Below are 15,574 nucleotides of genomic sequence, written 5' to 3'. Positions count from 1 at the left end.
AAGCTCAATGTTCGTTTTAAGATTCATGTTGGGAAAGAGGGCGTGTTTTTCAAGCGGGTTGGGCCCCTAAAATTTTTATGGGCCGGGTCGAATACTTATGCTGAGGTGCTTTTTCTTTATCTTTTTTACCTTTTACCTTCTAGTTTAGGGGACAAAAGAAAATTGGTTTTACTGTAACTAATATCTACCGACAGTTGTTGGTGAGCTGTGACATGATTGGTGAGGTAACTTAACCAACAATGTTGAGGTCATGGTTCAAATCTCACTGATATATGTAACAACGATGTGTGACTTATTTAATAAAAGGTGTGTATATATATATATATATATATATAATAAATAAAATAAAAAAACAACTTCTCCCATGACAATGTTTTTACTCAAAAGTTATAGGCAAGTCAACAATCGTCTTTCATACGTGAGTGTTTATGCTCTAAAACACAAACACAGCTAACTCATGATGCCTTGACGCTTCAAGTCTGATTGTGCGTTCAAATCATGGATTATAAATGTGAAATGCAATCTAAGAGTTCAATCGAGTAAAATGAGACTCTCTTTATAAGTGTCGACGTAGAAGTCACAATTGATACTTATGTTAATATCCTTAACATGAGGCGATCCCAGATAATATAAACCCAGATAATAATCACTCTTCCTATGTCATTTCTAAAGTCACCTACACTTTGAGTTTGAATAATCATGTGACCAAGGAATCAAAGAAATTACCAACGCCACCAATATGGAGACGAGAAATAAGTTCGTCAATAAGCAATATATAGAGTTGGATTTGATCACTCCACCAATGAATACGGTAATTGGTCTTTGGTCATACGCACCGAGGAGGCCTTTAGGTAGTTTCTTTAATCTTCTGATGGATGTAAAGCACTCCATTACATGAACCATGGTCCAAGACATAAAAGTCGTTGAATCAAGTTTGTGCTCGGAAACTTCAAATATAAATCCAAGAACTTGGGTCTCGATTGGTTGATGGTACTTAAGGAAATTGGTTTCTTGGTCTTTCTTATGTACATATGAAAGTAAATTTCCTATTAGTTTCCTTACAAGGTGTTTGAGAATGTTGAGAAAGTAACTAAGAAATGTATTTTATTTTATTTTCAATTTTTGGTTTATGAGAAATTCTTAGGTGCGGCACTCGCACCGTGTCATTTATATGACTGACCAGTCATTGATAGACACATGTCAATTTTTGTCCATATCACCACTACTGAAAAGAAAAGAAAAAAAACAAATCCGAATCTCCTGTTCTCCGAACAAAACCCACGTTCTCTCACCTTCTCATCCTCTACCTCAATCTCTCCAACCTGAATCCCCCTCCTCCCACCATCGTCCCCGCCCCCCACCATCGTGACATCGTCCCCTCCATCAATCTTTCTCTCAAGGTCTTCTCCTTCTTCAACCACCGCTCCTTCACTCCCACCCTCGAAAACAACCCGCGAAAGTCCCTCGACCAGCCGCCCGCCTTCCCTTCCCTCAACCCCTCCTCCCTTCGCCGTAGCCCGAAACCGATCTTTCTCCCTGACCCCGGCCTAGTTATTGTGAGCTTGAGGGTGAGGGATACAGTGAGGGATTGGTGGTGAAGCTTTGAGGGGTGGGATTGAGGTGGAGGATGGGATAGGGAGAGCCTGGGTTTTTCCGATAGATAGAGAGAGGCAAGAGTTTTGTTTGATCGGCTGGATTTTGTTTGATTGGAGATCACCTCTGACTTCTCTTTCTTCTTCTTCCTTCCAGCCATGTCCACCTCAGAAAAAGAAGTGACACGTGTCTGTTACTCAGTGGTCGGTCGTAGGGGTGACGGGGTACGTGTGCCGCACTTAAGAATCTCTCTTTATTTATGCATGGATAAGAAAACAAGTAACATTAATTTACCAATTATATATTAACATATAAAATATTTAAGATTTAAAATTTTTATAGATAATAATAACATACATTAAAATAATATTTGAAAACTGTAATTAATGTTGAGAAAGTATGAAGGAGATTGAATCTCATGATATGTGGGAGGATCTAATTTCCCATCTATTTTTTCATATTGCAGTAAAGTCTTTTCTTTCCTTAGGTGTGCCAAACAAAGAAAATGAACAACTTTCTTTTCCCAACATTTATAATTTGTGAACCAAACGAGGCCTTGGTGTATGTTTCAACACAAAAGAGGGACAAACACTCTTTGGGATCCGGCTCCTCTAAAGAAGGGAGTGTGTGAAGTTAGTTAAATTTCATAAAATCTATGCTCTTTATTTAATCTAATGATTCTAAAAATTGACACATCATTTCTCTACCCATTTATTTCTTTTTTTGTCTAAACCCCGGTTAACTTCCGTTAACTCTATTCTTTTTTTAGGGATTTTCAGGGTTCTTGTTTGCATTCAATTCATTCTTTCTGTTTGCTATGGTTGTGCACTATCTATGGATAAACGTCTTGCAGTTGTGTTAATCGATAAGTTTATTGAGAAATCTATATGCAAATCGATCATCATATACAGTAATGATTCGGGCTCTTATACAATGTTTATTTGAAGTGCAATTGATAATGAGTCCGAGAGAGATTCATAATAGAAGTTTAACTGCTCTGAATGAACACTTTCAATATGCATATATATTTATCAATCAGCGAGTGTTTGATTATTGTAGACATTTTAAGTTACTTGTAATAACTAAAAGGAATTCAGATCTTTACATATCTATCGATTTATAGTCTGATACCTTACAAAAACATGAGAAATCACAGTATCTTTGGGTTATGGAATTGGTTTATCGCCATGACTATTTGGTTATTGGTTTTTTTTTTTTTTTTTTTTTTTTGTAAACCATTCTGACCTCAATAAATTACATCGCAATAGAAGTAATCTACACGATTTAGGTTCTATTATGACACATTAAGACCACATATCTAAAGCAGTCCTCTACCCTCAACATCAAGACCTGGTAGTCATTATCTGAAAGTTTTAGCAACTTCTTGCCTGCATCCAAATCTATATAACAGAATCATAGATACTCCTTAATTTGAAGTCTGAGTTCTTCTTGTGGATCCAATCACCATGTAATTTGTAGTCTAGGATGTGAGAAATCTTGGGACACTCTTTACCTGATCTGTCAAGACGGTCAGAAAAAGCTCTTTTTTTTTTGTCTCACAATTACAATGATGAAATAAACAATGAAAATATTGTAACTGTGTTTCGTAAATATGTTTAGGAAGTCCATGTCACTATGAGATAGAGTATCTATGTGGCAAATGTCACATTTACTTTTTTTTTTAGAAATTTGGAATTACTCCATTAGGCATATAGCCAATCAACGATTGTAGAACGATCAATTAATGCATGAATAATCCGAAGAATACTCACACACAAAGTAAAGTACATAATACAAAACTACAAATTGAAAAGCAATCTTCAAAACTACGTCCAAAAAAGTGGAACTGAATGCTAGAAAGGAAATAAAAATTAGGACTAATTTCAGTTTACCCCCGTCAACTTTAGGTCGATCATCATGTTAGCCCTTCTTCTTTCAATTTCATCAAAAACACCCCTCAACTCCCAATTTTCATCAGCCGTGTCCAAACCTCAGTTCTCAATCCAATTCCTCCGTCAAGTGATGACGTGACATCAAGAAGAAAGTCAAATTATGAAAAAAATAACATTTTTGACCATTTTTCCCCTATATCAATGCACACTCCGTACCCATCACAACCCTCTAACCTTAGTGATTTTGGTATGATTGAATGCAATTTGTCTATTTTGTCCTTTTTCTGTGGGCTCAGCGACTTCAAAATTGGTTTTCTTCTTAATGCGGAGGAATTGGATGAAAAACGTATGTTTGGACACGGCTGATGAAAATTAAAAGTTGAGAGGTGTTTTTGATGAAATTGAAAGAAAATGGATTAACATGATGATCGACCTAAAGTTGATGGGGATAAACTGAAATTAGTCCTAAAAATTAACTGCTAAACCTCTTCACCCATGAGACAAAGCAACTGTTCTGAAGAGTTTAGACACCTAAGATCCATTGGTGTAAGTTTCCACTCAGCAGACTAGCGAACTAGCTTCGACTAGCTGAATAATGAAAAATTTTAGTATACCATATGGTATAACATGCCTCACAAAATGTGTGGCTAACATTGATTGGAGAAACAATTAAATGACCATGTAATGACTATTTACCCTTTTAAAAGCATTCATATGTCATACAATTAGACACATTTGCAATATGTATGTCATATCATATGGTATAATAGAGATACACAAACCCGCTAAAGAATAGGATGGAGGTGCTATTCCCATGTATAACCCGAATGACAAGGAGAGAGATCGATCAGTGGGTCCCATGAGGCTAGCCCATTAGACCACAAAGTTGTAGACCAACAGAAACGGATGTCCAAAGGTCCAAATACAAGTTTTGCTGCAACCTCAAATACGATTGAATTTTATTCATAATAACCTCTTAATATGTGCTTGCACATGTCAATTTGTTTTTTCTTAAGAAAAAAGAAGAAGTTAATTTCAGTTTTATGTATATTTTCAGTTTTACCTCTAATTTTAAAAACTATTGTATTTTTACATAATAATAAACTATGGGTACAATCGGATTTTCAAAAATTTAACCTTTGAAAAAGTGAAACAGACCTTCTGGGTTTATTAACAGAGATTTGGTAAAAGAATTTGTAGAGAAATTTTTAAGTGCTACAGGAGGACCACGTGGCAGTATGACGTGGTCCTACATTCTAATTAAATATTAACACATAGATTTATTACAACTAAACTATACACTAAGATTTTCTATTTTTTGTGAAATGACCTTCATGGGTCTTTGTTGAGTTTGCACTAGGGTTTAGGGGTTAGGGGTTAGGGTTTTGGGTCTAGGGTTTAAAAAACAACAACAAACTCAAAATTGTTTTTGACAAAATAGCTGATGGAATTTTTCCTTAATAAATCCATGTGTCAAATTTGATTAGAATGTAGGACCACGTCATACTGCCACGTGGTCCTCCCATAGCGTTGAAAAATTTCTCGAATTTGTGATGTGTAGCATCACTCATCTTCTATAGAGGAGTTGACTCTTAGAGGACTTTCAGTCCTATATGGATTAATATTCCTAATCATTTAGGAATAATTATTTTCCTTACAATATTCCCAAAAAAAAGAAAAAGAAAAAAAAAAGACATTCTTTGATTGAAGGATACCAAAAAGCAAGGGATTAGAAGGTTGAAGAACAAAATGGAAAATTAATGATAAAAACACATGAATTAGTACAGATGCTTCTAATTGGGCTACATCATAGGTGATTCGAGGTCGGTGTAGAGCTACAGCTACAAAGTTACTGAGCTAGCGAGGAATCACAATCAATCATCCGTAATTTCAAATCTTCGTATCAACGTAAACATAAAAAAAATTACTCACAATTAATTTGTAACATACATTTAAACAATGCTACTGTTATTAACACACATTTTTATCCATATATGTTTATTTTATTTACAAATTTGTCACTTAAATTTGATTAATAATTAGTTCTCACCATAAAAAGGGGGTTAATAACACCACCCTTAAACAAAGCTTGGAAACATAACTTCAGCTAGATAGAACTCAATTGAGTAAAAGTAAACTCTCTGTGTAGGCAACCACGTAATTGCCTATATGAGTTGTTTCGATCTCCTTCAGAGGACAGCATTTAGTATCATACAAAACCAAATATCTTTTATCTCCCTCTTCCTCTCTTCTTATAAGATGAACTCCACCATTTGCTGTAAAACCCAAAGGCGAAGCTATGAAAGCCTTAGATGGCAGATGAATAGTGTGATGTACTTTCCAAGTATCATCTTTTCCCAGAACCCATATGTCAGCGGAGAGAGACGACCGTGAATAAAAGCGAGACACACAAAGTGCGTTATCAAGCCCCTGCATATGAAGTAGTGAACCACAATTTGGATCTCGATGTACCAATTCATTAGGAAGTTCGATTTTTCGGAAAACCTCAGTGCTGGTATCAAAAGCAAGGATGCAATTACGGGCACAAACTGTCATGGGTTTTGGAGGCAAGCAGATCGGGTAAGTAGGTTCCTCTATTACAACCTTATAGATAACTCCATTGCAGTATACGCCTCCTTCCGGCGACATCGACACGGCAAAGAAGTTTGAGAATTGAATTGCGCTGTTAACTCTTCTCCAGGAATTTAATCTAAGGCTATAGACCTCGACTTGGTAAACATCACTAGTACTTTCTTCCTCTCTTACAATTCTCACAACTTTGTAGTCGTTTTCTCCAGGCTGGAAGCCGAATGCAACATAAATAGGGCGGCTAAGACCGATGATGCCTTCCGGAAGTCTCCTTAATTTTCTGATTGATGGATTCCATAGATATATGGGAGCCTCACTAGTTGGCGAATAGGAACGAGTAGAGATGCAAACCAGTCCATGGCAAGAACCCGCAACGCCGAAGTCTAAACCAACACCGTGAGTAGGAAGCTCTAAATCCAAGCACTTGTCATATGTCTCGGCAGAAAAGAGTGAGAAGCACTTCTTGTTCTCGGCAGAGCCGATAAATAAATACTCACTACTACTTGGCATCAATACGTTTCTCTTGTGATAGGCGCCTATAAAACTAGGGCTGCTAATCAAAGTATGCCAAGATTTGCAGACGCGTCTTAACCTCAATAAAAGTTTCACAGCAGGTAGTCTGGCAAAGATGTCGAACTTTATATCTTGGGGTAGGTCTTCAAACGTTACAACTCCCAGAGCAGTAGACATTCCGAAGAGGAGCTAGATTTTCAACTGATTAAGAAGGGTGGACTGGTATGAAACACAAGTACTGGCGCAGGAAAGAATGTAGAACGAGGTTCTATGGGTTGGAGAGCTGTGCCTGTATATATAAAGGTTCATCTCCTAATGGGAATAGAACTTCTAATCTTGTATGCAATAGGTTCATCTCCTAATGGGAATAGGACTTCTAATCTTGTATGGAATAAGACTTCTACTAGGAAACGGAGTCATAGTAACGGACTTGCTCTTACTGAATAGTCCATGGAATATAAAAAAACAACATTTAGAGAAGACAAAAAACAACTAAAAGAAAAGGAAAGAAAAAAGACATTGAGAAAGAAAAAACAACATTTAGAGCCCTAAAATATAATCCAGAGAAGACAATAAAATCCAACATTTATGTTAAGCACTAAACATACCCTAGCTTGCATGCAATTATGTCCGCCCAAGTACGTGCTCTTTTGGTCTGAAAGTTAAGATAATTATAAATATTGGTAACTCGTAATTTAACCTGAGTAGATAAACACAAAATTAAAGATCATAGAAATTCATCATCACTTCATCAGTTTGTAAAATCAGGTGCAATTTAGTATACGAACCTTCAATACAAGAGTATGCAAGCGAGGTGTTTGGCTAATGAAAAAGGCAAGATGAAGAAGAGGACTTCAATTAGGTAATGAAGGAATTAAAAGAAAAGACGTAGAACTTGTTATATGTATACACTATACACTAACCGAAATCGCATAATTGATTGGGAAACACAGCAAGAAAGGTAAGAGAATACAATGTTTCGCGACCAATCCCGACCATAGTCCATCCTAAGAGCGAGGGATACCTCAACAAGAAGCGGTAGATCTTTAAGAAGCAACTTTTCCGGCTCCGGCCCCACCATAAGTAAATGAAACTAGGTTTGCTTCACATATCTCAATGTTTTTGAGGTTGCAACATTGTTGTATCGTTAGGTACTTCAATGCAATAGACTGACTAGCAACTCTAACATTGACCAGCGACAATGAACAACAAACGGCTACTACTAGACAGTTATTCTCAAGAATATCTTGGTCTCCATCAACACAATTGAAATCAAGAACTTTTTGAGAAACTGAAAACCAATGTATTCAGAACGCAAGGGTTTGAAAGTAGAAAACTCTGTTGCTAAATTTGTTGTGCTTACCCCTTGGTCTTTGGATGTAAAATAGCAGACAAGTCCAACTCAAGAATTTGACTCCTTTCCTCGTTGCAAATTGAATCCATTTATCAATACAACTTTTAGGACCAAGATCAAACGAAACTCGGAATCCACCCAATCAAGTCGGAGCTTGCAAAATGTGATTAATTGTTCTCCAGCATCAAAGTTGAGAGTTCTTGACACGACCCACCCCAAATTTCACCCTGAAACCCAGAATAAGTCGTGCGGGGACCAACTCCAAAGAAAATTTTACCGAAAAATCGGCATAACCTCCCTTGAAAATGGACAACCCTTCCTAATAATACCTGCAAACACTTCTGAAAATTTAAATCCAACCTTAAACTCCTAGAGCCTCCGTGCTCCCCAAATCACAACACCACCCAAATTATTTACTAATCTAAACAAATCTCATATCCAACCATTTATAGGTTTAGAGCAACTCTAACAGGAAGAAAGAAAACATAATAAATTAACAAGCGGAAGCTACATGATGACTATGCCTCATCCCCATGTACGCCCGACCTCAACTATGCAATCCTGCAAACTGGGCATTTTTAAAACGAAGAGCCCAGGGGAAAACATTTGAAACACGTTAGAGTGAGTGGACAAAAACAAATTAACGAATAAAATATTTATGTTTCCCCAAATCAATTTCCAAGAAAAATCGAATGCATGCTGCAAGCGATAAAACTTTTATCTCATAAATGTCGAGCCTCTCAGGCTCTATAATATATGTATGTATTTACACACGTCCATACTCCCTATATAAATTCATGGGTCTATATAGGGCTACTACGCTCGCGTCCAACACTCACGTCACGCCTTAATACGGTGCTACACTAGGCCATTAAGGTGGACAGACGGGTGTATAAATATGTGCCCATACCCCCTATATGAATTAAACACTCATATAGGGCTACTACGCTCGCGTCCAACGCTCACGTCACACCATAATGCGGCTATATGCTACGTCATTAAGGTGGACAGACACATATGACTAGCTAGCATTTTATATACATACTCTCTCTCATAAATACATATTTATATCCACCGAAAATCCCATTTTCGGTAACTCTCCAAGAGAAATAAGATTGTCAAAAATTAAAATGACGTCAAAATGCTCCACGACATTAATTGTTCATTCATGAACCATAGCATGCATATTATTTAAAACAAAAGTCCACTCACAACTCTAGGCATAAGCCCGACAAAATCCAAATCGCCACTCCAGAGAGGTTTCCTCGAACCCTGGCACAAATATAAAATTAATTTCCCAACTTAAACTCCAATATTTAAACAAAATAGGCAAAATTAACCGAGAGCCATAACTACGCTCATCATTGCCTAACTTCGATATTCTTAAATCGAAACGATCCGAACTTAAATATCATACTCAGCAGCCGTAATTACAACCTCCCCAAAAATACGACTTAAATCCTACGGCCGGATTCTACATTAATTAACCGCCAAAAATACCACAGTTCGGAAATTCATAAACCTATCCAAAACTCATCCAAAAATTTCATAACTCACTTCAACAAACTCCCCTTAATATCCTAAATTTAAAACCCTAAAAATCTTCCAAACAGTGGCGGCGCCGGCGGCGGCCGGAGGCCAATTCCGGCGACCTCCGATTCCTATGAAATTTTGACAGCATCTTCCTCTCATCATGCTCTACAACTTTCCTAACTAGCACAAACCCAAAATCCAAGCCTAACTAGGTCAAACGAGCAAAAACATCTAAAACACCCTAGAACTTCCACCTCTAATTTCTCCTTACCTGAAGCGAACCGGAGTGAGCCCTTTTAGGGCAAGGTAGCTGGGTTGGAGACCTTCAAAACCGTACCAAGCTTGCCCTGATTGGTGGCCGGAGGAGGGAGTTCCGGCGAAGTGAAGCTTTGGACAGTCGGACCTTTCGGTTGGCACCGCTCTCTCACGGCGGAGCTAGGGCTCCTCTCACCGGTCCAGGGAGGTTGCTGGGTTGGAGGTCGATCGAACGGGACCGGTGCGGCGGCGGTTGGTGGCCGGACAGCGGCGGGAGGACGGCCGGAAAACCGGGCAGCGGGAGGAGCTCGGGGAGAGAGAAAACCGGGAAGAGAAAAAAAAGAGAAGGGAGAAAATGGCTTTGGGCCTCCTCCCCCAAAACCGGTCCAACTTAAATACCCATTTAAAACAAACCCAACTCCAAAAATAAAACACCCCGAAAAATAATACCCGAATAAAAATTACCTTTTACTAGCTAAAATTTACCATTTTTACCGTCGTCATATTTTCCTCCTACGAATAATCCTCCGAGCATAACCGTCCCCGAAACCCCTCTAGGGACCAATTAAACTATAACTTCAATGACGGAGACGGTAAAATTCTTATTATAACCAAACTAGTAAATAAGGTAAAAATTTACTGATCGGGATGTGACAGTTCTACAATAGGGCCACACATGCTGCCACCTCCTAGAAAGAGTACTAGTAGCTTGAGCTTCCTTTAATAGCAATAGAGAGAGTATACTCGAAAGAATTTCATCGATCCGGCAATCCACTGATTCTATCAACCATGTTCTCCGCAACACATTTCTTTTTTGTTCTTCTCATGTTGTAATCAACCTATGATTTTAACCCAAGAGAACAAAAGTTAGATCATGTTGAGAAATATAGTGTTATTAGAGGAAAACCTGACTCATATTCTCATTATGAAAATGCAAGGTATTAGGAAAAAATTAATAGTGGGAGCTCAGAGTTTTCATTGAATTTTTATCTTTGTTGCGGGTTTTCTTGTTGGTCCTGTTTCTGCGCTAATACTGATCGTATGGAATGTGGGAATCATTTTGGGGTTGTTTCCTGCACAATCTACTCTCTTATAAGTGAGGACCTTTGCCAATGAGTAACCTTTAGATATATGAAAACGTTTGGCAATTCCATGATCGATAGATTTGCACTTAAAGTTGCAATCTTGTTTGGCTTGTCTGCTCTATTTGGTATCTGGTTGGGTTTGAGCATAACTGGGAGTGTTCTTGTGGGATTGGGCTATAGGTTCTTCACTTCATGGGTTTCTACCTCTGAGGCTTTCAGGCACGGAAATGAGTTGAATAAGTTCAAACATTGTGTTGTGGTGAAGTCTTAAACTTGGTCCTTTCTTTTTTAATTCAGCAAGTGATTTAGCAATACTAAGTCTCAGTCTGCTTCCATAATGCATAGTATGGAACTTGGGAAACTGTTAAAGGAAGCTGCACTGTAGTTAGAGACTTTTCAGACTTATGTTACCATTCGTATCCACTCTACTTGAAGGAGTTGCGCAAATCCTCTGCTTCAGAAGAACTTCGAACTCTAAGGTAATCGTGTCGAGTTTTAGTTAGTACTTTAGTGATGTATGACGGAGAAAGTGACTAGATTAGAGAATTCAGATAGGCAGTGATGTATGTTGGAGAAAGTGACTAGATTAGAGATCTCAGATATTTTCTTTGGAGTTATCTTGTAACAGCATGTATACTAATTGGTGTTTTGGGGCTAATGGTGGAGATTCCTATTTACACTGCAATTGTGGTTGTGAACTTGTGAAGAGTGTCCATATATGCTGTTTAAGGGCTGGTACCGACTAATTCTTTATATGATTTGTCGAGAAGGACCATTTCTTGAAGTAGCTTGCATCCCTATTGCTGGCCAATTGTGGTTGTTGGAAGCATATCTTACTGACGGTTGTTTCCAGCATTTTTGTTGGACTATATGCAGCAGTTGTAGTATATCAGGTTTGCTCTTACTAAACTATGACCCTCTTTCCCTCTCTACCTCCTTTGCCTTTTATGATTACTGACATTATGTGTTGTCTAACAATTGATGAATGAAAGAATGATCTTTCAAAAGAGGTGTGACATACGTGATCGCAATGGTTGCTGAGTTTGATGAGTACACAAATGACTGGTTATATCTTCGAGAGGGCACCATATTTCCGAAGTCAGTAAATTTTGCATCTTCATTGTATCAGCTATTGTTGTCAAAAAAAACGATGCTATTGCTTGCTAGAAGTGTTTTTTTCGTTTCTTTTTGTAACTATTAACAGTATTGATCACATTATGCGCAGCCAGGCCCCATTATCGGAAAACAGCTGTCTCTCAACCATCAGAGCTTTCTGTCCGAGGAAGGCAAGCCGCAAGCAGCTGGAGGTAAGATCATTTATGCTCAAATGGAGGCACCTGCAATGCATATACCACGTTTGGCCAATACAAGATCAGTTAGAGAGTCTATACATCAAGTAAAAATAGTACAGGTATGCTGTAGAAGGTTTTTCACAGTCAACATAGGTTATGAAAGCTCAAATGCAAACATATTTACTTCCTTGCTTTCAGTAGATTCTTGATTAGTTATGCTCAAGTGCTTAACCGATGTCAATATGACAGAATAAAACATCTTTGATAAGATCAGTCAGTCAAGATGCTAAGAGATGCTCAAATCCAAGGCATTAGTAGAAGGTATGCTAACATTCCAATTCCATCCAACCAATTGAAAAGAAAGCAAGAATTGTTTTTGTGATTCTGCATAATTGGTGAATGCATCTGTAGGATGAATGGGATGACGAGAGGCGTCTTATAGGGGGAGATTTCACCAAGTTGTGAAGAACTCGATCGCATATCTACCACCATCGAAGATGTTTAGCATGAAATCAAACTCTTTTCACATGCCTAGTAATTAAATTCTGAATCATATTTTATTAATCAGATGTATTATAGAATGTCATTTCTTCGATTCACCAAATTGTAACTCAGGAGACATTCCAAAGAGAACCTAGATTTCCAACTAATTACTCGGATCTCTATGTTCTTGTACATGTATCAAGACTCCACATAACACAAAGATAAAGGCTGCAACAGATGTCAGAAAGACAATAAGTATAGATGTCAAAAACTGGATCAACAGATGTCAGAAAGACAATAAGTATAGAGGTCAAAAACTGAATCAACAGTGCCAATTGTATAGATGTACTCAATGTTGTACAACATAATCCGGACTAATAACCAATAAGAAAGTTGAAACAAATCAGCAATAGGAGATTGATCTACAGCAGCAGCTGGAGAGTGTCGCGGTACTCGTCTACAAAAAATTCTCTGTCTTCCCCTGGCATCACCACAATATCTGAGGTTCTTTCATCTACTCCCAGCACCCCATCACTTCCAACAAACAATGAAAAATGAAATTCTTCTGTCTTCAAATTAAGAATTGCTGTATTATATCCATATTCCGTGTGGCTCAGAGGCCGTGCGATAACAAGCGGAGAATCATTCATTATTCGATAATATTCATCCGATATCACCATTTCAATCAAGTTATACACCATGCAATCCGATAATGATTCTCCGCTTGCTATCGCACGGCCTCTGAGCCACACTGAATATGGATACAATACAGCAATTCTTAATTTGAAGACAGAAGAATTTCATTTTTCATTGATTGTTGGAAGTGATGGGGTGCTGGGAGTAGATGAAAGAACCTCAGATATTGTGGTGATGCCAGGCGAAGACAGAGAATTTTTTGTAGACGAGTACCGCGACACTCTCCAGCTGCTGCTGTAGAGATCAATCTCCTATTGCTGATTTGTTTCAACTTCTTATTGGTTATTAGTCCGGATACTGTTGTACAACATTGAGTACATCTATACAACTGGCACTGTTGATTCAGTTTTTGACATCTATACTTCATTGTCTTTCTGCCCCTGTGCATAAACAGCCCTAACACTTCATTGCACACACCAGCAGACCAGTTAGTTGTGTTGTTCTCCACAGGAACTGGAGGCAGAATTTGAAAACTTTGATTTACCATGTCGTACGACAGTATTTCTCTTTCAAGCTTATGCTGCACTCCCAATGTATACAACCATCCAAGTAAAATCCATAAGGACTCCAGAAATGGAGAGGTTTATCATGCCCTAACATTTGATGAAGAGTATTCCAAGCATTAGATGATAGATCGAACACTTGAACTTTATATTGTGGATTTTTCACTTCATGCGGTGTCACACACAAAATCCTAACAAGCTGATACTCCTGCGTCTTCCTATTCAAGCCTAAGCCAAAGGCAGCATTCTCCATCCCATCCTCAACTTGATTATGCCCCTGTGGCAACGGCAGCGCTCTGATTTTCATTAGAGAGGGATTCCACATATAAATCGGAGCATCAACAACATTCAAAACTGTCAATCATAATAGCCCTCTGCAAGAACCAGCAATGTCAAACTGATCCCACTCAATAGTACCCCTAGGAAATTCTATCTGCTTATTCCATGTGTGAGTCCTAAGGTTATAAAGGGTGAAATCCCACCTTGTTTGTTCTTGCACTAGGACAATGTCAGTTCTACCACATCCTCTTTTGTCATATCCCTTGACAAAATAAGGGTTTCTTATGGCCATCTTCCAAGACATATTGTCAAGTTCCCTTGATTCAGATGTGATTTGAATATTTTTGAGCCTCTGCGCAAGAAGCTGGCTAGCAGTGACGAAACCCATAGGGATGAGTTTGGAGGTTTCGATTCTCTGCGCAAGAAGCTGGCTAGCAGTGACGAAACCCATAGGCAGCAGTTTGGAGGTTTCAATTCTCTGCGCAAGAAGCTGGCTGGCTGTGATGAATCTCAAAGAGAGCAGTTTGGAGGCTGTAATAAGCAAGCCATTAAAACATCAATACAAGTCGAACACAAAAGAGTAACCACATTACACAAAGAATGTTTGGAAACAAAGGTAATAGAATGGCATACCTGCTTCAATGGTATTGTCAACGTGAGCTTCACTGATTCCTTTCATTTGCAGAAGATCTTTCGTCGGTGGGAAAGCAACAGATACTATAGGGAAAGACCCACATCTTTAAGCTTCTTCACATCAACCGAAGCTATAGCTATGCCAGACGCCTTAAATTAAGAGGACAAAAACATTTCAATAACAACCAAACTGCTCTAGCCTTACAAAGTGATCTCAAGTAATAAAACCCACAACCTAAAATGGGAAACAACCGAAGAGCATCAAACAAAACTCAAATCATCAGTAAAGATTGACATCTGACTAAATTCCTAGAAACACACGAAAATTGCTATTTTGGATATGAAAAGTGAACACAATCAAGCAGATTCTCAAATTCTTTGATATGGAAAAACCAATAACCCAAACCCCAAACCCCAAGACTAAGCAAAAAAACATATCACTGAATTTCACGCCAAAACCCAAATCAAATGCAAAACCATATAAAAGATAGCATCTTGCTGATCAAATAACACTAAAACAAAACCTCAAATGATCAAAATCAACTCTAATTTCAATTGGGCTTACCTCCTGAAGATGATCCATGGGACTGCGAGCAAGGCGGAACTGCGGTGGGCTTCGAAACGAGCAAGGCGAGGAGAATGACACACAGGTTTCTTTTCTTTTTGGCTTTTTAGCTAATTTGCTACCCTATCTTTCACATATGACTGGGGTGTCAATTTACTACCCTATCTTTTTTCTCTGCCATTTTCCTACCCTATCTTTCACATATTAGCCGAATTGCTACCCAACTGTTAAATCAGTCACCTTCTGTTATCTTTTCCGTCAAGAGCTCAACACCCACTATATATACACAGGAGGCTATTTGCGTAATTT

General features: G+C 38.2%; 1 protein-coding gene across 1 annotated transcript; it reads right to left on the bottom strand.

Moving 5' to 3' along the window:
* Positions 1-5,603: 5,603 nt before the first annotated feature.
* Positions 5,604-6,764, bottom strand: LOC101292063 (F-box protein CPR30-like). Its single transcript, XM_004289171.1, has one exon. It carries the CDS (start codon positions 6,762-6,764, stop codon positions 5,604-5,606), a length of 1,161 nt encoding a protein of 386 aa, XP_004289219.1.
* Positions 6,765-15,574: the final 8,810 nt, after the last annotated feature.

This window comes from Fragaria vesca, linkage group LG1 (genome assembly GCF_000184155.1).
Source record: "Fragaria vesca subsp. vesca linkage group LG1, FraVesHawaii_1.0, whole genome shotgun sequence".
In the NCBI taxonomy this organism is placed as follows: domain Eukaryota; kingdom Viridiplantae; phylum Streptophyta; class Magnoliopsida; order Rosales; family Rosaceae; genus Fragaria; species Fragaria vesca.
This window is presented reverse-complemented; position numbering and strand designations above follow the sequence as displayed.